General features: G+C 48.8%; 2 protein-coding genes across 3 annotated transcripts in view; both read left to right on the plus strand.

Annotated features, from left to right (window-relative positions):
- LOC121447579 (otospiralin) overlaps positions 1–6,431 on the plus strand; it is a 103,354-nt gene extending 96,923 nt beyond the window's left edge. Inside the window, exons 1-4 of one of the 2 annotated variants that reach the window (XM_041650912.1) lie at positions 4,839–4,969; positions 5,240–5,337; positions 5,466–5,492; positions 6,143–6,431. In XM_041650912.1, the coding sequence (XP_041506846.1) occupies positions 5,280–5,337; positions 5,466–5,492; positions 6,143–6,327 (270 nt within the window). In that variant the 5' untranslated portion in view covers positions 4,839–4,969; positions 5,240–5,279 and the 3' untranslated portion in view covers positions 6,328–6,431. Of the gene's footprint in view, positions 1–4,838; positions 4,970–5,239; positions 5,338–5,465; positions 5,493–6,142 lie in introns of those variants that run through there. The other variant, XM_041650913.1, reaches the window with a different exon arrangement.
- Positions 6,432–8,558: 2,127 nt separating this feature from the next.
- LOC121447401 (COP9 signalosome complex subunit 9) lies at positions 8,559–11,989 on the plus strand. Its single transcript, XM_041650612.1, has 3 exons — positions 8,559–8,671; positions 10,438–10,510; positions 11,752–11,989. Exons 1-3 carry the CDS (start codon positions 8,609–8,611, stop codon positions 11,787–11,789), a joined length of 174 nt encoding a protein of 57 aa, XP_041506546.1. The 5' UTR covers positions 8,559–8,608; the 3' UTR covers positions 11,790–11,989.
- The last annotated feature ends 10,585 nt before the right edge of the window (positions 11,990–22,574 follow it).

Consider the following 22,574-nt stretch of genomic DNA (forward strand, 5'->3'; position numbering starts at 1 on the left):
AAGGCTGGGTTATAGCAAGCAGATCAGCTCCCTCCAGCAGTCTGGGGTGTGAGGGGCCTGGTCTGCTAAAGGGCTTCTTCTAAGTCAGTGGACCTGCAGAGCACGGGGTTGGTGCCACTTCTACTGAAGCTGCTTTCTGGGTCTCAGGTATCCTGTCACCCGACTGGGGTCTGTGGGAGGTCCTTTGACCTGTCTCAGCATGTCCACTTGGGTGACACCCTTGGAGGAAATGCCTCAGGTTTCAGCCTTCACAGCCCAGAGTCAGCACCAGCCCTTCCTGAGTTCTTGGAAGTCTTTTCCCATGAGGCAGAGAAATGCAGAGGTTAAATAATCCTGTGGGCAAAACCATGCGGAGTTATGTGGGTCCTGTCTCTCTGTTGGGGGTCATGAATGCCCACATGCTAAATATCCATTGCTGGGAACCCTACTCAACTTCTCAAAGAGGTGGTTGAGAGCTGCTACTGAGTTGTGGCAAACCGAGTAATTTCCTAGGGAGATGTCTGGCTCAGTGGCTCAGTTAGCCCTTTGGGTCATCCCAAAGTCACCAGGTAGAGCCCTTGGAGCTTCCTGTACTCAGGTCAGAGCCCATAGCAATGCCTGGATTCTTGACTTTGGCATAATCCCGCAGTTCTGCCTGGGCTGGCGTCTGGGTCCATTGGCCATCAGCAACCCAGATGCCCTTGGGGGCGTCGAGGGTACAGTAGTGATTCTGGACTCTGGCCTCGGACAGCTTCACATCCGTCTTGCTCTAGATGCCCTCTGACTTCAATCTCAACCTCTACCGAGTCCACTTCTTCCCCTACTCTATGGGATGACAGGGATATGTGTCTGCTTGCCTGTGTGCGCTGTGTGCATACACCTGTGCACGCATATGTTTGGAAGGTAGTTTCAGCTAAACCGAATATTTGAGGCACAAATAGATCCCAGGAGATGGCTGAGATGTAAAACTTAACACTAGGAAAGTACTCATCAATTGCTTGAAATGCAAATATAACCATGCAGCCTGCATTTCTTCCAGCTGCCCTGCTGTCCCCAGGACACCCACTCCCCCACCTGCCACCCCATCTCATCACACCTCAGGTCAGGTCCCCTTTGCTTCTGGAGACTCGAGGATTGACCTGGGACCTGTTCAGAAACTGTATGGTTAGTTCAGGGAAGGGATGCAGTCTTTTAAAATAAGGTGGCCACATGCTTGTACCTCAGATATGTGAGTGGTTAGTCTTATGACATGGAAGCAGGCTTTGATCCTGTTAGGACCCTGTCTTTGGGGCCAGCTGCACAGTATTCTGTGAGCATGGCGCCCCCTGGAGCCCATCTCAGAAACACACAACTCGAAGTACTGATTTGGGTTCCTCTGAGCCCTAGGCTAAACAGCCTGTGTGAGTTAGTCAGATACCACTCTGTCAGTCTCTGGGGCACCCAAGGACTCTGCAGGTGCCTGACAACAAGCACACAAGCAGGAAGAAGATGTTACCTCCCGGGTGGAGGACTCAGGGCAGAGTGACAGGCTGGGAGGTGAGAAAAGCCGAGACTGTAGACAAGCAAGGCAACGCTCCCAGTCGCGGAAGGCAAGCTACGAGGCACCCCCTTCCCCAGTACCAACCCTAGCCACAGTCCAGGATGCCAGAAACTTCCCTAGGATCAGTTACAGCCTGAGGCTGTGTAAACAATGTGGAAGTATTTAGAACACATTAAAGCGAGGCTGACCGTTTGCTGGGGAGGAGGATGGAGGAGGCACGGTGACATGATGGACTGCGACGTCGGGACTTTAAATTATGAGAAAGTGTCTGTGTTCAAATTAGGACAGTTCAGAGTTGATGGCCAGCTACTCTAGGCTCTGCTTTCTAGGGAAACAGAGGTGGACTGGACTGGCACCTAGAATTACAGGCCTGGGTATCTGTGAGGCTCAGGGACTACCCAACAGCCATGAATAGTGTCCCAGGATACACAGCAGGGGGCGCCAGATACCTCCGAATCATTCCCAATCCTGGCGCTCCTTGCAACCACTGAAAGCCATGGGAGTAACGGGGTAGGTGGCGCTCTGTACAAAAAGACGGCCTTATACAGTCTAAGCATCTCCTGACCCCTCGTGGAAAGAGACTCCTTAGGTCTTGGATGTCTCTGCAGGAGATCCTGTCTGGGGCAGGGGACAGGTACTGTCCTCCAGACACTGAATATCTTCCAGGCTTCAGGGCAATCACTGGGCAGGTTTCAAACTTGCCTGCCCTATACGATACTGTCTGTACCTGGGTCCATCCTTCAGAAGCTTGCGAGGATACAGACCACTCCCTGTCCCCAGCGCTGAAGTTTAGAAGGAATCCTAGCTGTTATTAAAGGATAGAGCCACTGTTTTGAGATTCCCACCAAATGTGGATACACAAGGCCCCTGGAAGGCATTTAGCATCCTGGTTTGGTTCAAAGTCTCTGGTATCTGCCTGCACCCTTGCTACTGGCTCTCACTGGGACTCCTCCTGGATATCCTGATGTTGCCTTGTGTCATGGAGATCTGGTAGCCTTGGATGTGCAGCACCTGGTAGAATGTGCCCTGCACCTCATCCAGGGAACGCAGTAGCACTGACTCTGTGGGCGGGAGGTGGGGTGAACCAGCCCTGAGGGCATGGGCAGGAGATCTGACCTTGCCCCCTTCGTCTGTCATGTGGTGGCATGGGTGAGGGAAAAAGACCCCTCTGCTCGCTCCGTGCTACCTATGGCAGATGGGAAAGCTGGCCCAGGGGTCACGAGAGTGGGAGAGCGGAAGAGCGGGCCCTGCACCTCACTGGGGTGAAGCGGTAGAGCCGCTCTGGTGATGTGGGTGTGGATGAGTTGGTCCTGAGGATGTGAGAGCAGGAGAACTGGCCCCACTCCTTGCTGCCTGGCACAGAGGGTGAGCTAGCTGAGGCAATGATGGAGAGTTTGCCCTCGTGGTGTTGATGAGGGAAAATTGGCAGGCTGACCAAATCAGCTGCCACCCAGGCCCAAAACCAGGGCAAAACCTGGTTAGTGTTGAGCATACAAAGGGACTGGGCTGACATTTAACATGTTTAAAAATCGAATTAATTATTGTTTATGTGTTTGCATGTGTGTTGTGGGTGTGTGTGTAGAGGTCAGAGGACACTTGCTGGAGCAGATTCTCTCCTTCCACCAGGCGGGTTGTGGGAATGAAACTCAGGTCCTCAGGTTTAGCAGCAAGCGCCTCTACCTGTTGAGCCATTGTAGGGGCCCCTCTTGAAGTTATTTTGAGTGGTCTGCAGGATAACAGGGAGAGAGACAGAGAGGGATGGGTGGGGTGCAGAGGAGGTGTGTTCTGGGTGGCAGTAGCCCTCCAGGTGAACCAAGGAGGGTCTTTGTCCAGGCCAGTGAGATAAGGAGTCCCAAAGACTCAGGGGGAGAGAGAAAGTGCGTGCGGTGGAGATGTGATGTGAGAAGGATGTGTGTTTTGGGAGGTGCTGGGACCTGGCAGATCGACTGGCCCTTGCAAGCCAGCATAAGTACCAGAGCTGCTGCTGCTGGGGCTGGTTTATTTAAAGTTTTCTTCTGCAAAGGTAATAAACCAAGGAAAATACACATCCAGAAAGGGAGGAGAAAGCAGCCAGACGCCCGGTTTCCCCTCCCAGGCCCATTACAGATTATTAGCTCTAGACTTTGCTGAGTTCAGTCTTAATTAGGAGAGCAGTTTTCAAGGAACCACGTATTTCCTTCCATGCTTGTTCCGACCACAAGTGTCTTTCTGTGTTACTTTCAGATATGGGCTCATTGGGGTGGACCGTTGATGGTCACACCCTGGTGGACCTCTGATGGCCTGGAGCTCAGGCTCGGGGTGTCTGCTCCTTTGGGTTCTGACGAGCCCCCTGTCCCTTTGCCAGGGCCTTTCTGCCTATGCTGTAAGTCACAGTTATGAGCACAGCTCCGTTGCCCTCATTGTCCCCGTGAATCATATACCTGGAGTTGCTTTATGGATCCTGACACAATTGCCCTGATAGTAGCCTCACCTCTTGTAGCACAGCGGCCAGCGTTCTGGAAGTGAAACCAAACTCTCTCTACTGCAGGGCTGAATGCCAATACTACCGAACTATACCCCTCTCTGGGTCTCTGGTTAGATTTAGGCTGCTACTTGGCAAAGTGTAAGTCAGGAGTCATTTGGATGAGGACTTGAGGGGCAACTACAAGGAACCTGGGACCCTTGGGCTACACAACTCCAGAACAGGGTACCAGAATCCCCGAAGTGTTAGGGAACAGTGGAAACCATTACTCTGGAAACAGGCCTTGCATTCAGCATAATGAAGGACCCCCCAAGGACACAATGGAGACCATTAATCTGGACATAGGCTCTGCATCCAGCAAGGGGCTGAGACCTCAGGGGTGGAGCCACAGGGCTATACTTACTTGGATAGGTGGACACAGGTTCTAGCAAGGGATAAACACAGTAGACGTGTGCTAAAGGGTTCCTATTGGCTTCTAATATTCCTTGGCTGGGACAGTGCCTTCCCGGTAGAGACTTGGAGGAAAGCTATGGTCTAGGGAAGGGGTCTAACATGGCTCCACACTTCCTGTCCTTGACTGCTCTGCCAGGGTCCTGGATGAGGGAGTGTCTGCAGGCTTACTGGGGAGGCTGTGGGATCACAGGGGGCCCATAGCATAGGACAGGGATCTCAGCAGCTCCTGTATCAGATCTAGAACACCTCTCCTTCTGGGAAGGAGGGGGTATTAGATACAGCCATGCTGAACTCAGCTTTGAAAACTGCTGGATTTGATCTGTGGTCCAATTCCCCCAGCTGCTCTCCCAGCTCCTCCCGCCAGCCAGCTGGGAAACAGAGACCCACAGTCCTCTGTTTGGGGATGAAATATTCAGTTTGATGGCTCAGGCAGGTGGCGCTTCCTTTCTGGTCCCCAGCCCTCCTATAAAGAGGAGACTGAGCATTGGCAGTGACCCCACAAGGCTGCAGATCGGGTGGAATAGACCAGCACCAAGGTATCTCTTGGGAGGGTTTGGACCGCTTTCTCTACAGATAGGGTGAACCCGGTGTGTGTGGTGGGGGTGGGGGGTAGGGAAGTCATCTCTTAAATAGTCAGAATGAATAAGATTTCATTTAGGAATGAGAAACAGAATGTTAATTTAGGAAAAGAGAAACAGAAATAGCTATGATGATGCTAGTGTTCCCAAGGGGAATCCGCTTTGGGGTGGCAGGTTGGGTTAGTCCTCGGAGGCAGCAGCAGCATTCCTGGCTTCTTCCTGCTGCAGGTGGTCCTGAGTATATTGACTGCATATATCCTTGGTGAGGATGCAAGCCTGCATGCTGTGGTGGCTGGCCATTGGCGTCCTGCTGGCGATTCCTGCAGGTGAGGGGCCACTCAGGGACTGGGTGGAGCCGTAGCTCTCCATGTCTCTCCTTCACCCTGTCCTTGTCTTGGTCTGCAGGGGTTAATGGAGGGTTGTCCTAGGTGATGGCTCTCCTTTTCTTTTGCAGGAGCCAAACCGATGCCAGAGGAAACAGGTACTTGCTTTTTAAAATGTCTTTCCTTTCTCTGGAATAAGTTACTGGTACATGCGGGTGGGGGGGGGGTGGGCAGAGGTTGCCATTCCCTGGCAGGCATAGAACAGTGGGAGCCCTAGCTCTCTTGGGAGGATGACAATGCAGGTGCTGTCACCAGTAGGGAGCTGTGAAAGCTGAGGGATCCAGGTTGGCCTTATCTTCTGGACAAGGAAGCATCCAGGCAGAAAGGAGACAGATGAGCCCTCGGGGTCCCACCCTCAGCCTGGGCTTAGACCCTGGACCTCTTCAGGAGTCCCAGCTCAGTCCAATCCCACCTGTCCTCTGCTCTAGAACTCGGGTGCTGTGTGCTTTGAAGCCTTGTCTGGTGTGCGCCTGAGCCCCTCACTCCTCATCCATCTGCCTCTCTGCCCAGCATCTCCCCAGACAAGAACAAGGCCCCATTTCCTTCCCCACTTCTCTCTGCCTACCAGACCAGGTACCCTAATGGCCAAAAGCTACACTCAGAATGATTCCGATCCCCACTCCTGATGGAAAAGGTGTTATCCCTGTGGCAGGCCCTGGGGGACACCATCCACTTGCCCTGGCTGTACAGGGGGTGTTCTGGCAGCGATGATGGGACAGGCCCTGAGGAGGTTACCTGTGTCTTTCAGACCCCTACACTCAGCCACCAGCCATGCCCTACTGGCCTTTCTCCACCTCTGACTTCTGGAACTACGTGCAATATTTCCAGACCCAGGGTGCATACCCACAGATCGAGGACATGGCCAGGACCTTCTTTGCACACTTCCCTCTGGGGAGCACCCTGGGCTTCCATGTCCCCTACCAGGAGGACTGAACAGTGTCCAGTCTGCTGCCTGCCTGGCTGCACTGGCTGGGGCCTAAGGTGGTCCAGAGACCCAGTGATGGACAAGGGATGGGACTCGTGCTCAATAAACTCCCTATGAAGACACATTACACCCCTGTGGGTTTCTTTCAAGGAGCTGACATGTGCTGTATCACTCTGTGAAGTAGCTTTATTCTGACGAGTACTGAGCACACCTTTAATAAAAACCAGCATGATTACTATGCCCAGGAGTGTCAATCAGGGCTTTCACCCTTAGGCATCACCTGGTCATTCCGTCCTCATAATGACCTGGGCGTGGGCTATGGTGGCCCCAGATTGTAGGCGAGGAATCTGAAACAAAGACATCAATCAGTTCAGCCTGACTTGTTAAGGCCATGTGCCCAGTTAGGCAAGCGGACAGCATCCCCAGCAGCTCCTTCGTGAACAACAGTCACGTTGGGGCCAGACACCCATGCTTGGCGCACATCATGTTCCTGGGGGAAGCAGGAATCACGGAGTCATATCCCCGTCTGGAAGGGAGAGTTATATACCACACTTGGTCTTTGAGGGAAAGATTCCAGGCTGAGGCTGCTGGGGGAAGGGAACGGTCACCCTGGGTAGTCCCGTGGGTGTGGGAGGATGTGCAGACAGTGTGGTGTAAGGCAGCAGCAGCAGCCTATTTACTCCACAATACATACGAGGCATGCAAGCCAAGAACACACTGGTTAATGCCGCCCCTCTCCCCTGCCACTAGTTGGGAGAGGAATTGAATAGGAGGCTCCTCTAGGCTTCCAGCCTGTCTCAACCTCCTTGGTTTGACCTTCACCTGGCCTTCTCAGGACAACACTGACCTGGCATCTGAGGCTCTCCAGCCATTGCTTACTTCTCCTGGATCCTGCACTTAGGCTTGGGGGTGGGGAGAGGGGAGCAATGACTGCTCAGGCCACGATTCCCATTATATCTTGGCTAAGTTGATTTTCCTGGAGCTCTCTTCTCCCTTGACCCTGAGCCCTTGACGTCTCAAAGTTGTTAAATGAAAAACAACAACAACCCAGTCCCTGAACACTATCAAATCAGAGTAAGGGAGGCCATCCAAAGCCATGTGGCAGATACAAGAGCCAGGCCTTGTACTGCATGGAGAGGCTTGGCTCAACATTGGCAAACACGGATTGACAGCCAAGTAGTGAGGTGGGGGTGAGGGAAAAGACTCAGGAGTAACACAGGGGTTTTGCTGAAGGCAGGGTCAAATGACACCATTTGGGGATAGTGGAAGGTGATGAGACCTCTCAGACATGGAGCATAGGCAGGTATCAATTGGTTTCAGGCTTCTTGCTACATTGATTTCACAAGGATATTTATTAAAACTGGATCTTACAAGGAGGCACACAGAGGGTTCTAGGAGAACATCCAGGAGCCTCACCAGGATAGTCTAGACTGTCAGAGTATCTCAAGATTTGTTCTCTCCCAATGATCCCCGCCCCCTCCATCCCTTCCTCTTCTCTTTTCTTTCATTCATTCTTTAAAAACTATGGTACAATACAATATAGCACCTTAAAATGGACAGTCCAGTGATATAACGAACTCTCCTGCCTCCTGCAAACACACACCTCTAGAACTTTTTGCAGATCTGAAACTGTCCACTGAATATCTGCCATCCCCAAAGCCACTACACTGCGGCATTTCTAGAAGTTTCATTACTCGGGAAATCTCATGAGTGGGACCACAGCATCTGTTTTATTTCACTTAACAACATCCTCAAGGCTCGTCCATGCCCATGGGCATTAGAAATCCCTTCTTAGTTAAGACTCCACACTATCCCCCGTGTGGATTAACACCTGTTTCGGTTTTGTTTGCGTTCACGCGTCCACGGGTACTGGGCTACTGCCTCCTCTTGACTGAGGTGATCCTGAGCCATTTCCGAGTGAACTGAGGCAGGGATTCTGGGTCACGGCCACTGTGCACAACGTTTGGATTTCTGTTACCCCCATCTTTTCGCTACCCCATTACCGCCTGCGGTTTCTGTATTAGTTATTCTGACGGTTTTGAGCTGCATCCCTGCCGAGAAACGGACAGTCTCCTTTCTCCTCCGATCACTCGTGCCCGTGGGGGTGCTGCTGGTCCTTAATCGGTAATCTGCTGCCCTAACCTGCTCGGAGGGAGAGAGCTCAGGTGCCTAGAAACCAGGGCTGCGGGGACACCACCGAGGCATGGTCCTCCGGCGTCTAGACCAGTTCGGAGGTTCACCGGAAGTGGAAGGGCTGGCCGGAAGTGAGCGCAAGGCTGCAGCGCGGAGATGAAGCCAGCCGTGGACGAGATGTTTCCCGAGGGCGCGGGGCCCTACGTGGACCTGGACGAGGTTGGGCTGCGGCAATACGAAGCGGGGCGTGGGGGCGGGAGCACGGCCCGCAAGCACTCACGGGAGCCCAGGCTCTTGCGGCTGCAGGCGGCTGGGGAAGCGGGAGCTGGTGGTGGCAGTCACAGGGCCACCCGAGTCAGTGTTAACGTGAATTGCAGCGAGGAAGTAGGGTTTGAGCGCAGACAGTTCTTTGACTGGGGCTCCGGATAAATCTTCCCAGGAGAGAAAGCCTGAGCGAGGCTTCTGGCCTGACTGGCCGCCACCCCCTAAGCCCTGGGGGAAGGGCAAGGGGCGATGTATGGCGTTTGTATGCTTTTCTCTGGGACTCGGTTAATTCCTGCAGACACACAGAGTTTTGGAGCGGGCTTACGCCTTTGGTCTCCACCATGGCAACAGAACGATTTTATGTGGAAGAGGTGCTCCAGTGAGGTGCTTATGATGAGTGTCAGTCAGCTTTTGTATATCAGAGCCTCTTGCTCCCACCAAAAGCTCAGATAGTAGAAAGATGCTCAGATGCGGCTGCTGTCCTTAGAGAGGTCAGGTATGGCCCGAAGAGGTCGATCGCAAATCCTAAGTGTAATAGCAAGAGTGGGGTGCCCTATAGAAGTATCCACGGGATTTCGGTTGGCTCTGTTGAGGCTCAAGAGAGGAACCTCCCCTGAGCCAAATGGTGAAGGGTGTGTCCTGTTGTCACGTGGACATGGATGAAAAGGGTCGTAGGAGCAGAGCTCTGAAAGAGTGATGTTCCTGGGCCCACAAAAGGAAGGGAATGTTACCTAGTCGGGCATGGAGGGGAAGGAACAGGCAGGGCCGCATCGTGAAGCCTGCAGAATGGGCTCTGTGATCCACGGCTGAGGCAGTCGCGTTCAGCCCCAGCTCCTCTGGAGTATTGCAGCAGGGAGTATGGGGGCATCATTAGAGGAGAGACAGGCGACTTCCGGTGGAGGTTGGTCCTTTGGACGGTTCGGAGTTTGGGTTTGTAGGGAGACAGTAAAGAAATTGAGACAGGAAAGATTAAGACCAGAAGAGGTTCTGAGTGAGGCATTGAAAGTCAGGATTTCAGAGGCAGAATCTGGATGGCTTACTGTGGTGATGGAGCTAGGGAGGGAGGCAGAGTCCAGAGAGCATGTTGAAAGCTGTTCAGCCATTTGAGAACCAGGAGAGGGCTGGGTAAGCAGACTTGGGGTGTTAGGGCACACGCAGGAAGGGGCCTGGGCCAGCTATCCAGGGTGCCCACCAGAGATCTCTGCTCCCACCTCTCAGGTGACTAAATGGCATAGAGTCCCCCAGAGCATCATATCTCACAGATTGGCTGTGGCCTGGCTTTACCACCACCATATGGTGGCTGCCCTGGAGGGTCCTCTGGGAGCAGCATCCCAAGACCTATGCTGGGGTGGTCAGCTTCCCAAGGGGTGTGGCTGTATTCTCAGAGGGGAGGGACCAGAGTTGTTATCAGGCTTGCTGGTGTACTTCTGTGTCTGGTGGCTGGTCCAGGAGGGGGCTGAAGACTCCATCAGGAGAGTGCTACACAGGGCAATGCCACGGAAGACTCAAGGAACACAGGACCTCGGGAGCCCTTTAAAATCATTTGCCTGGCTTCCCCCTTCACACTGCTTCCTTTGTCTGGAGAATTCTGGCTCCAACCTGAGCGTTCTTCCTGTCTCTCAGTGTTCTGTTCCAGGGAAGAGGGATGGGCATGGAAATGAACCTACCACCTGCTTTTAGAAAACAAACACACTGGAATGACCTTACCTTTCCTTCTCCAGGCTGGAGGGAGCACCGGGCTCTTGATGGACTTGGCAGCCAATGAAAAGGCAGTTCATGCGGACTTTTTTAATGGTGAGTATGCCAGGATTGGGTGCCAGGCTTAATTTGAGTTTCCTCTGCAGTGGGCAGCTTTGTGCCATGGGTAATTTGGATGATGGCACAGTGTAGCCCAGACTTTATGCCCTTCTCAATACTGTGCCAAGTGTATGGAGTAAGTCACTTGGCTATTAGTTCTGGCTGTCAGCCTTATTTGGGGGGAAAAGCATGAAGTAAATCCCTCCCCAGCACCCCAGGTTGAGTGTGAGCGCTGGCATAGATAGCATATGCAAATGGATGCATTGATTATGGCTGTACCCAGACCTGGGTGTAGGGACCTGCGTGGCTCTGTCTTCTCTTACTCTGTCCTGGGTCACACCTGTTTGTCCACCTGGATTCTCTTGTCTTCTGCTGCCTTTGCGTTGTAACAGCTGTGCTGTGCTTGAGCTCGCCCTGTGTCTTAAGTTAGGATGGAGGACGTACTTCTAGCTCATAGCTCAGAGCTTTCTTGGTTAGAATATTTTACCTAGTAAACAGTGAAAGTTGACTGTAAAGTCTCCAGATACATAACAGGGCATGTTTGGTACCCTCTTGTTCTTCTGATTTCCGAAGGCCTCATTCCTACTGGTTAACCCTTCCCTAGGGTTCAAATGGCAAGTGGGAATTTAAGGGAAGTGTCCTCCTGGGAGGGTAGTGGGGTTTTTCTCCCCTTCCATCCACCTTAGCTCTGTGGTACATGGCTCCCCAAAGAACTAAGGCTCATCAAGCCATGGTGATTTCTAGCTTTCCAGCCGCCTGTTGAAGTCCTGAGCCCAGCTAGGTTTTGGGACTCCTTGGCATGTGGCTGCTGCTTGAGTCGGATGGGCGCATTCCTCCCTGGGGACATTACTTCTGCCCTACTGGTGCCACAAGTGGGGGTTTGGGGACATGCACGTAACACTGGAGCCTTCGACCTGCAGGGATGCATTGCTCTTTTCATGGCAAACTACAAGGTGCTTGTGCGTGTGTCTACAGAACCCCCATGTGCTTTATAAAAATGCCTTCTAAATTATGATGTGATCAAGAATACACTGTAGACAGTACTGCCCGCCCCCTCCCCCCCGCCCCCCCGAGTTCTGTCTTCTCTCTCTGGCTGGATAAAGGTGAGAGCCTGTCTTGGGGAGTCCTTAACTGTCTTCCACTCTCTCTGCCTTTCCAACTGTCATCAAGTTCATTTTGAAGCAGTTTCCTCACTTGCTTGTCCTATATCTGATAATGTGTTATTTTCTTCTCCACAGATTTTGAAGATCTCTTTGATGATGATGATGTCCAATGAGGCCGTCCAGTTGTATTTGCTCGTGACATGTCTTGAATTTCTCTGGACAGGATCAGATGGTTGAGGAGACCTTGCAGAGATCACTAGAAGTCAGGACCTGGTCAGTCACAGGACGGGGACTGTCTGAACCAACTGGGTGCTGCGGTCTCTGAGAATACTAGTTCCTTGTCCTTGTTTAAATTAAAAACAGCACCACAACATGCAGAGTAGCTTTAATTCCTGTGCTTTTGGATGAATATTGCAATCCCTCTCCCCTTGTGCAAACACAGGAATAAACCGCATCTATTCCGGTAGCAAACTCAACATGCAGCTTTCCATGTGCAGAGACTGGGGATGTACTGTCTGGGTCAGCATGGGTGTACAGGCGTGTGCAGATGCCTGCCAGAGCACTTTGGAGACCTGACTACAGAGCCCTTGCCCCGTGGATGAAGACCTACTGCACACCACATTTTTATGCAGCCTCCTTCCTAGAGCTCTTGCAAGACCTGAGAGTAGAGAGGTCCAGGATGGCTAGCTGGGGTAGTGACTTCGAAGGAGCCTTCAGCTGAGAATTGCCATGCTGCTGCTTCTCAGAGGAGGGTACAGAGTCTGTGGGACACAGTTTTTTTGTTTTTTTTTTTCTTTTCTTTTTTTTTTTCTTGAGAAAAAAATTTCCGCCTCCTCCCAGCCTCCCACTCCTCCCCCCTCCCTCCACTCCTCTCCCCCTCCCCCCACTCCTCTCCCCCTCCCCCCACTCCTCTCCCCCTCCCTCTCAAGTCTGAAGAGCAGTCAGGGTTCTCTGCCCTGTGGAAAGTCCAAAGTCCTCCCCCCTCCGTCCTGGTCTAGGAAGGTGAACATCCAAACTGGCTAGGCTCCCACACAGCCAGACATGTAGTAGGATCAAAACCCAGTGCCATTGTCCTTGGCTTCTCAGCAGCCCTCATTGTCCGCCATATTCATAGAGTCCGGTTTTATCCCCTGCTTTTTCAGTCACAGTCCAGCTGGCCTTAGTGAGCTCCCAATAGATCAGCCCCACTGTCTCCGTTGGTGGGTGCACCCCTCTTGGTCCTGACTTCCTTGCTCATCTTCTCCCTCCTTCTGTTCCTCATTGGGACTTTGGGAGCTCAGTCCAGTGCTCCAGTGTGGGTCTCTGTCTCTATCTCCATCCATCGCCAGATGAAGGTTCTATGGTGATATGCAAAATATTCATCAGTATGGCTATAGGATAGGATCATTTCAGGTTCCCTGTCTTCAGCTGCCCCAGGAACTAACTGGGGACCTCGCCTTGGGCACCTGGAAGCCCCTCTAGGTCCAAGTCTCTTCCCAACCCTAAGATGGCTCCCTTAATTAAGATATGTGCTTCCCTGCCCCCTATCCAACCTTCCTTTATCCCAATCATCCCGTTGCCCCAAGTTCTCCCCATCCTACCCTTCTCACTTTTCTCTCCCCATCTCCCCTTACCCCCTCCCACCCACCCTTAAGATCCCGATTTTTTGCCTGGCAATCTTGTCTACTTCCCCTACCCAGGAGGATAGCTATATGTTTTTCTTTGGGTTCACCTTATTTAGCTTCTTTAGGATATCAAATTATAGACTCACTGACCTTTATTTATGGCTAGAAACCAATGATGAGTGAGTACATCCCATGTTCATCTTTTTGGGTCTGGGTTACCTCACTCAAGATAGTATTTTCTATTTCCATCCATTTGGATGCAAAATTTGAGAAGTCATTGTTTTTTACCGCTGAGTAGTACTCTAATGTGTATATATCCCACACTTTCTTCATCCATTCTTCCATTGAAGGACATCTAGGTTGTTTCCAGGTTCTGGCTATTATAAATAATGCTGCTATGAACATAGTTGAACAAATGCCCTTGTCATATGATCGAGCATCATTTGGGTATATTCCCAAGAGTGGTATTGCTGGGTCCAGGGGTAGGTTGATCCCGAATTTCCTGAGAAACCGAAACACTGCTTTCCAAAGTGGTTGCACAAGTTTGCATTCCCACCAGCAATGGATGAGGGAACCCCTTCCTCCACAACCTCTCCAGCAGAGGCTATCATTGGTGTTTTTGATTTTAGCCAATCTGACAGGTGTAAGATGATATCTCAAAGTTGTTTTGGTTTGCATTTCCCTGATCGCTAAGGAGGTTGAGCATGACCTTAAGTGTCTTTTGGCCATTTGAACTTCTTCCGTTGAGAATTCTCTGTTCAGATCAGTGCCCCATTTTTTAATTGGGTTAATTAGCATTTTAAAGTCTAGTTTCTTGAGTTCTTTATATATTTTGGAGATCAGACCTTTGTCTGCTGCGGGGTTGGTGAAGATCTTCTCCCAGTCAGTGGGTTGCCTTTTTGTCTTAGTGACAGTGTCCTTTGCTTTACAGAAGCTTCTCAGTTTTAGTAGGTCCCATTTATTCAATGTTGCCCTTAATGTCTGTGCTGCTGGGGTTATACATAGGAAGTGATTGCCTGTGCCCATCTGTTGTAGGGTACCTCCCAATTTCTCTTCTATCAGGTTCAGTGTGCTCTGACTGATATTGAGGTCTTTAATCCATTTGGACTTGAGTTTTGTGCATGGTGATAGATATGGGTCTATTTTCATTCTTCTACAGGTTGACATCCAGTTGTGCCAGCACCATTTGTTGAAGATGCTTTCTTTCTTCCATTGTATACTTTTAGCTCCTTTATCGAAAATGAGGTGTTCATAGGTTTGTGGGATAGAATCTGGGTCTTCTATACGATTCCATTGGTCGACTTCTCTGTTTTTATACCAATACCAAGCTGTTTTCAATACTGTAGCTCTGTAGTAGAGTTTGAAGTCAGGGATGGTAATGCTTCCAGAAGTTCCTTTATTATATAAGACTGTTTTGGCTATCCTGGGTTTTTTGTTTTTCCATATAAAGTTGATTATTGTCCTCTCAAGATCTGTGAAGAATTTTGATGGGACCTTGATGGGGATTGCATTGAATCTATAAATTGCCTTTGGTAGAATTGTCATTTTTACTATGTTGATCCTCCCAATCCAAGAGCAAGGGAGATCTTTCCACTTTCTGGTATCCTCTTCAATTTCTTTCTTCAATGCCTTAAAGTTCTTGTCAAATAGATCTTTTACTTCCTTGGTTAGAGTTACCCCAAGATATTTAATGCTATTTGTGGCTATCATGAAAGGTGATGCTTCTCTGATTTCCCTCTCTGCTTCCATATCCTTTGTGTATAGGAGGGCGACTGATTTTTTGGAGTTGATCTTGTATTCTGCCACATTACTAAAGGTGTTTATCATATTTAGGAGTTCTTTGGTGGAGTTTTTGGGGTCGCTTATGTACACTATCATATCATCTGCAAATAATGAAAGTTTAACCTCTTCCTTCCCAATTCAAATCCCCTTGATCCCCTTATGTTGTCTTATTGCTATTGCTAAAACTTCAAGCACTATATTGAAGAGGTGTGGAGAGAGTGGACAGCCTTGTCGTGTTCCTGATTTTAGTGGGATGGCTTTGAGTTTCTCTCCGTTTAATTTGATGTTAGCTGTCGGTTTGCTGTAAATAGCTTTCATTATGTTTAGGTATTACCCTTGTATCCCTAATCTCTCCAGTACTTTTATCATAAAGGGATGTTGGATTTTGTCAAAAGCTTTGTCAGCATCTAATGAAATGATCATATGATTTTTTTCTTTCAGTTTATTTATATGATGGATTACATTGATAGATTTTCGTATGTTGAACCAGCCCTGCATCTCTGGGATGAAGCCTACTTGATCATAATGGATAATTTTTCTAATGTGTTCTTGGATACGGTTTGCCAGTATTTTGTTGAGTATTTTTGCGTTATGTTCATGAGTGAGATTGGCCTGTAATTCTCTTTCTTGGTTGAGTCTTTGTGCGGTTTTGGTATCAGGGTAACTGTAGCTTCATAAAAGGAATTTGGCAATGACTCTTCTGTTTCTATATTGTGAAATACATTAAGGAGTATAGGTATTAGCTCTTCTTGGAAGTTCTGGTAGAATTCCTCATTGAAACCATCTGGTCCTGCACTTTTTTTGGTAGGGAGGTTTTCGATGACAGCTTCTAATTCTTCGCAATTAACAGGTCTATTTAGATTGTTCACCTGGTCCTGGTTTAACTTTGGTATATGGTATTTATCTAAAAACGTGTCCATTTCTTTTACATTTTCCAGTTTCGTGGCATACAGGCTTTTGTAATAAGATCTAATGATTCTTTGAATTTCCTCTGTGTCTGTGGTTATGTCCCCTTTTCATTTCTGATCTTATTAATTTGCATATTCTCTCTCTGCCGTTTGGTTAGTTTGGATAGGGGTTTATCAATTTTGTTGATTTTCTCTAGGAACCAGCTTTTTGTTTCATTGATTCTTTGGATTGTTTTCTGTGTTTCTATTTTGTTGATTTCAGCCCTCAGTTTGATTATTTCCAGTCTTCTACTCCTCCTAGGTGAGTCTGCTTCTTTTTTTTCTAGAGCTTTCAGGTGGGCTGTTAAGTCTCCAATGTGTGCTTTCTCTGTTTTCTTTAAGTGGGCACTTAGTGCTATGAACTTTCCTCTCAGGACTGCTTTCATAGTGTTCCATAAGTTTGAATAGGTTGTTTCTTTATTTTCATTGAATTCAAGGAAGACTTTGATTTCTTTCTTTATTTCTTCCTTGATCCAGGTGTGGTTCAGAAGTTGACTGTTCAGTTTCCATGAGTTTGTAGGCTTTCTGGGGGTAGCCTTGTTGTTGAATTCTAACTTTAATCCATGGTGATCTGATAAGATGCAGGAGGTTACGAATATTTTTTTGTAACTGTGGAAGTTTGCTTTGTTATGAGTATGTGGTCAGTTTTCGAGAAGGTTCCATGAGCTGCAGAGAAGAAGGTATATTCTTTCCTATTTGGGTGGAATGTTCTATAGATGTCTGTTAAGTCCATTTGATTCATTACCTCCATTAATTCTCTTATTTCTCTGTTAGGTTTCTGTCTGATTGACCTGTCCATTGGTGAGAGAGGAGTGTTGAAGTCTCCTACTATTAGTGTGTGCCGTTTGATGGCAGCCTTGAGTTTTAGTAATGTTTCTTTCATGTACGTGGGTGCTTTTATATTAGGGGCATAGATATTCAGGATTGAGACTTCATCCTGATGAATTGTTCCTGTTATGAGTATAAACTGTCCCTCTCTATCTTTTCTGATTGATTTAAGTTTGAAGTCAACTTTGTTAGAGATTAGTATGGCCACACCTGCTTGTTTCTTGGGTCCATTTGCTTGATAAGCCTTTTCCCAGCCCTTTACTCTGAGTAGGTGCCTGTCTTTGTGGTTGAGGTGTGTTTCTTGTAAACAGCAGAATGTTGGATCCTGTTTTCGTATCCAATCTTTTAGCCTGTGCCTTTTTATAGGTGAGTTGAGTCCATTGACATTAAGTGATATTAATGACCAGTGGTTGTTAACTCTGGTCACTTTTTTAGTAGTAGAGTTTGTGTGTTTCCCTTCTTTGAGTTGTTCTGGTGAAGGGTCTCTAGATGTTTGAGTTATTGTGGTCATTGTTGGACTCCTTGGTTTATGATTTTCCTTCTATTACTTTCTGTAAGGCTGGATTTGTGGCTACGTATTGTTTAAATTTGTTTTTATCCTGGAAGATTTTGTTTTCTCCATTTATAGTGAACGAAAGCTTGGCTGGGTATAGTAGTCTGGGCTTGCATCCATGGTCTCTTAGTTTCTGAAGTACATCTATCCAGGACCTTCTGGCTTTCATGGTTTCCATAGAGAAGTCAGGTGTAAGTCTGATAGGTTTACCCTTTTCCTTTGCAGCTCTTAATATTCTTTCTTTATTCTGTATGTTTTGTGTTTTGATTTTTATATGGCGAGGAGATTTTTTTTTTTTGGTCCAGTCTATTCGGTGTTCTGTATGCTTCTTGAACCTTCAAAGGAATATCTTTCTTTAGGCTGGGAAAGTTTTCTTCTATAATTTTATTGAATATATTTTCTGGACCGTTGAGCTGTACTTCTTCTCCTTCTTCTATCCCAATTATTCTTAGGTTTGGTCTTTTTATTGTGTGTGGGACACAGTTTTAAAAGATTTATTGGTCACGAATGGCTGAGACAATTAAGATGACATTTTATATCAGTTTCACAGTGAAGGCTCGAGGAGTCCCTCACCAGGTTACACTGTTTGCCACTTTCAGGGCCGGGGTTGGCAGTGCCTTAGTGTCCTTACTGCTAGATGGGGATGCTGGTGGCTGAGGTGCTTCTGGTTTGGGGATCCCCAGCCTTTCAACAGGAAGGAAAGACCTGAGGTGAAGGACAGAGAGCTGTGCAGTGGCTACTTGTGTGTGCAGAGAACCTTGTTAGGACCCAGCCCGGCCCAGAGACCACAGCTAGAAACCCTGGAGGGCGTCTTCTGGCCTTAGCGTTCAGACCAGTGTAGTTGGAGCTGCATCAGGGTAGTGAGCTAGCTGCACATGTGAGCCCGTGCATGCCCTGTGGAGTCCTTTCCCTTCACGGAAGCCCTGCAGCTCCTGCAGTACTGAGAAGAGGGAGCTCCCTCCCCTCCGACCTGTCAGGGTCAACTCCAAATGAAAGGAACTTTAGCTTCTGTCCTGCTCCTGGCTTCTGCTCTTTCCAGTGACACACCTTCAGGGAGGTTATGTCCCATGGGGAACACCTGGGGACATTTCAATTGCCTGCCTTCTGTCTGGTCTCACAGTCTCACGGATAGCCAACAATGACCATGCCTCTACTTTGGGAGATAGAACCATGCACCATCATGTTGTGAGAGGGCTTTTTCTTACCCAGGGCAGGGGAGCAGCGGGTGACCCCACACAGTGACAGCCATGATTTATGTGGAGAGTGTTTTTTTTGCCAACCAAGAGTTTTGTGATCCTTGTCCAGCCCTTGAGTGAGGGGAGGATACTAGAGAAGTCCTGTGTGGGTCACAGGGCCTTTGAAACAGTAGTGGGGGAAACTTGCTTGGTGTCTCAGTCTGTCTGTGCCACAGTAAGGACTTTGGAGGGGCTTCTTCCTTCCCTGCCTTCAGGCTTCGTCCTGGGTTTGGTGAACAGGATCAACACCAGCTGTGTTCCCAAGATACGGGAAAGTGACAGGGAGAGGAAAGCCTCAGAGGTTGTTTTTGAGACAGAATTCACTGTGTATGCCTAACTGTCCTGGAATTTGCTGTGTAGACCAGGCTAGCTTCAAACTCACCGAGATCTGCGTCCTGAGGACTGGGACTGAAGGTATGTGCCACCAGGTCCCGTAAGCATCCACGTTTGTGTCAAACTAAAGCTGCAGTTGCTCTGCTAACATAAGCCATGCTTTTAGAAGTGGCCCTTACTGGTTTTAGAAATTCCACTGCTGTGATTACTGCTAGGAGCCAAGAAGAGATGCTGAGAAAAGTCTCAAAAAGGCCCTTTGTCCCTCCCGAGGCCAAAGCTGGGCATCCAGGACCTGTGTTGTTCTTTATCCACCATGACCTACAGACCCCAGGCCGGTTATCGGCCAAGGTCAACTGAGCTTTGTGTTTCAGCCACACCCCTCTCCAGGGAGCAGGATCAGGCACCGTGAGACACCGTGGGTCCTGTGTCAGAAGCATCCAGCCCTGGATCAATGCAGGGCTTTGGACAGCTCTGAATTGTGCAAGTCACACTGCAGGTTCTGAATAATGGCTCCCAGATGGACCAGGATACAGTTATAACGGCTGCTAGGTGACTTTGGAGGAAAGTCAGTGTTGTGTACTGTTAGGTGGCTGTCACCTCAAGGGCAGCAGCAGGGAAGTCTAGCAATAGTCACTGTATTTGAGGGATGACCTTGCCTCTTTGTTCCCAGCATCAGACAAACCATCCGACACATGGTAGGGTCTCAGCAGATGTCTGCTAAATGTAACCACACACATGCCTGACGTGCATGGGATTTGCAAACCGTATCCTAGGTCTTAAGGAGAGAGATGCCAGGCTTTGGCCCAGCAAGAGCCCTGATTCCATCTGTAGTGGCTCTACTTAAGTCACCTCCCAAAGGCTGGGCCTCCTAATACCTCCCAGGGTGGGGTTTCAGTGTGAGTGGGTTGGAGGTGGAGCACAATAACAGACAATTCTCTTTGGAGTTGAAGAGTGTGCAAACATGGATAGCCGAACACCAGCCTAAAGGGAACAAGGAATCAAACATATCTGTGGTATGCTTGCGTGGTCCAGTCTGTATGTGAGAGGGCTCAGGCCATCAGTAAGGCCAGATAATGGATGGTTTGGAAGTCACTCTCTAGAAACAGGTCACAGAGCCAAAGCCCAACATTCTTTAGAAAAGTGTACTTAAAATGGCACAGAAAACAGTAAAAAGGAGTTTGCAGAACAGCCTGTCCATAAGGCAAATACCCAAAAGCAGTTGGTAAGATGGAAACGTTCTGAGAAGAAACGCTGTCCACTGTTGGAGGTAGGGGGTGGGGTGAGGGATGATGTCACGAATCTGCATCCAGCATCTACACACAGGAAGCTCGGAGAGAAACAGGCAGCAAGACCGTGCTGGCCAGATACTAGTTTCCTTATCACGGTGACCAGATTATCCAGATAAAAATGGTAAGGAGAGCCAACTAGACCGGATATGCCTAAAAGGCACACACAGAGCATCCCACACAACAACAGGGGTGGACACATCCCCCATACAGAGAAGTATCTTCTGGTGGTCTAGGTGGAAGCCCTGTGGCAAGAGTAAAGGACACCAAAGGTGCATGTGCCATCAATTTACAGCAGTGCAGTAAAGGAGAATTTCTTTCAGAGTTTTACATAACACTAGGGAACCATAATGAATGCTCAGCTGCTGGGGAGGTGATGCATGGCCATCCTGTGCTCACTCAACAGTGACCTAGACCTCATGCCTTATCACAGGGGACTCCTCGGGGCCTATGGGTGGCAAAGGTGGGATACAGAGGGAAATGCATTCAATGACATTCTTATCTGTTTACATGTACAAAAAATATACACTGATCTACACTGTGTATAAGAATATGCTTTTTAGGTGAGTCTATATGACGTATACATGTATACAAAACTCATCACCTATACGGCCCATGTTAGTCTATGGGCTGTGATCGCAAACACCTACACATGTGATTATACATGTATACTAATGTTTCTAAAAGGTCATGCTTTTCGTTCTATGAGGAAATATGTATAAATCCAATGTGTTGACGGTACGGGCCAGAGCTCAGAGATCAGGGACAGGTGCTGGCCCCACCTGGATGGAGCTCTTGCATGTGGCCTCATGCAAGCAGAAGAGAAGGAGGAGCCTTAGGAGAAGGTGCTTAGTCCAGATGGAGGGAGGAGGGTTGAAAGCCAAGATGGGTGGCCACCTGGGGTGGGCCAGGCAGTCCTAGGTAAAGGTTGGCACCCAGGTTGGGGTCTTACTCTGTTTTCTTTGGCTCCATTTATAGCTAAAATAAACAGGAGGGTTGACAGCCAGGGACAAGGTCTGCCAACTGGTTTATGCTGTGCATAGTGAATGACTACATGACTCAGCACTCACTAGGGCTTGAAAAGTTATATTTGGACAGGTACTTGCAAGCGTGCAAGTCCTTTTTCCTAGCCAGTTTTGTCTGGGTGGTCTGGGTATTGCTCTGGAAGGGACCTGCAAAGGGAGGAGTTCCTCTGAAAAGCAGGTGCACCAGGCTCTCCTGGAGGCTTCCTGTTGTCTGCTCTGCTCACACTGTGGCAATACAGAAATGGATTTTGAAACTGTGGGTCCACAGATTGGGGCTTTCTGTATGCAGGTCCTGGGATGTTTGTTCTGGTCAGCACTCTCTGGTTGGGTGTTTTGTTTTGCCGAGTTTTTGTTTTTGTCTATTTTAACTTCACATTTCATTTTGCTGATTCTTAATTTATACTGTTATTTGGGAAGCTCATCCTTGTGCCCCCAACTGTGCCCCAACTGGGCAGTTCCACAAATGTTGGAAAAGGCTGTAGGAACTCTTGCTGAGGCAGGACAACCACAGACCCTCAATGGAAGTCACATTTGGGGGCAATTATAGATTTATTTACTTAACACCTTACTGATGAACATGGTTCCAAAAGATGTCATTCATTGCAAGCCAGTGTGGAGCCTAGCATTTGTCCTCAGAACATTCTGAAGAAGGGCACAGTGGGCTCTCTTGGAAGATAGGTAAGCCGGAGCTCACAGGGTAGGATGGGTACCCAGCTTCAGGCTGAGGTGAGCAGCAGAATAGACTGTCTTTGACTGCAATGTCCGTTTCTGTAAGAGACCCAGGGTCTGATCTCAGTCAGCGACCTGAGGCAGGACATCTGCTTCCCCTACGTGTCTCTGTTGTCTCCACTGAGGGGGTTTCCTGCAATACTGACTTCAAGACACTGATGATTTCTGCGCAGCTATATACTCTTGAGGAAATCACAAGCTAAGATTCTGAAGAGATGGCCACAGTTCATTTATCTGACATGCTTTGTTAAGAACAGTTTGCCTATGTCAGGAACTGTAAATCAAGAGCAAGCATGTCCAAGTTAATGAGTAAAGTGGCAAAAGATGTTTTGCATATAACTCATTTATATATATAACTCCATATGAATGTTCAGAGAGCTCATGCGTGATGCGCAGACTCATCAGCCTTCAGCGAATTGCAGGTTAGATTGACAGTGAAGGTCTAGTCCACGTTGATTTTAACAACCTAAGTGTAAAGTTAAAAAAGATGAACCAAATATCACCACGATGATGGAGCCGCCCTTGGACCTCCACAGCTGGTAGGACTTTCATCCACTATGATCACATTGAGGAACTTTGGTTTCTTCTATACCCTACAGAACACTTTCCCCGCAAATCCCAAGTAGGTATTTCCCC

The sequence above is a fragment of the Microtus oregoni genome, unplaced genomic scaffold (assembly GCF_018167655.1).
Source record: "Microtus oregoni isolate MIOR12 unplaced genomic scaffold, Mior012 000004F_ref0000308, whole genome shotgun sequence".
Classification (NCBI taxonomy): Eukaryota; Metazoa; Chordata; class Mammalia; order Rodentia; family Cricetidae; genus Microtus; species Microtus oregoni.

Excerpts from the sequence above, each read along its gene's own strand:
- LOC121447401 (XM_041650612.1), top strand. The coding sequence starts at position 8,609 with ATGAAGCCAGCCGTGGACGAGATGTTTCCCGAGGGCGCGGGGCCCTAC. Across the intron at positions 8,672-10,437 it reads CCTACGTGGACCTGGACGAG|GCTGGAGGGAGCACCGGGCT; the intron begins GTTGGGCTGCGG and ends TTCCTTCTCCAG. Across the intron at positions 10,511-11,751 it reads TCATGCGGACTTTTTTAATG|ATTTTGAAGATCTCTTTGAT; the intron begins GTGAGTATGCCA and ends TCTTCTCCACAG.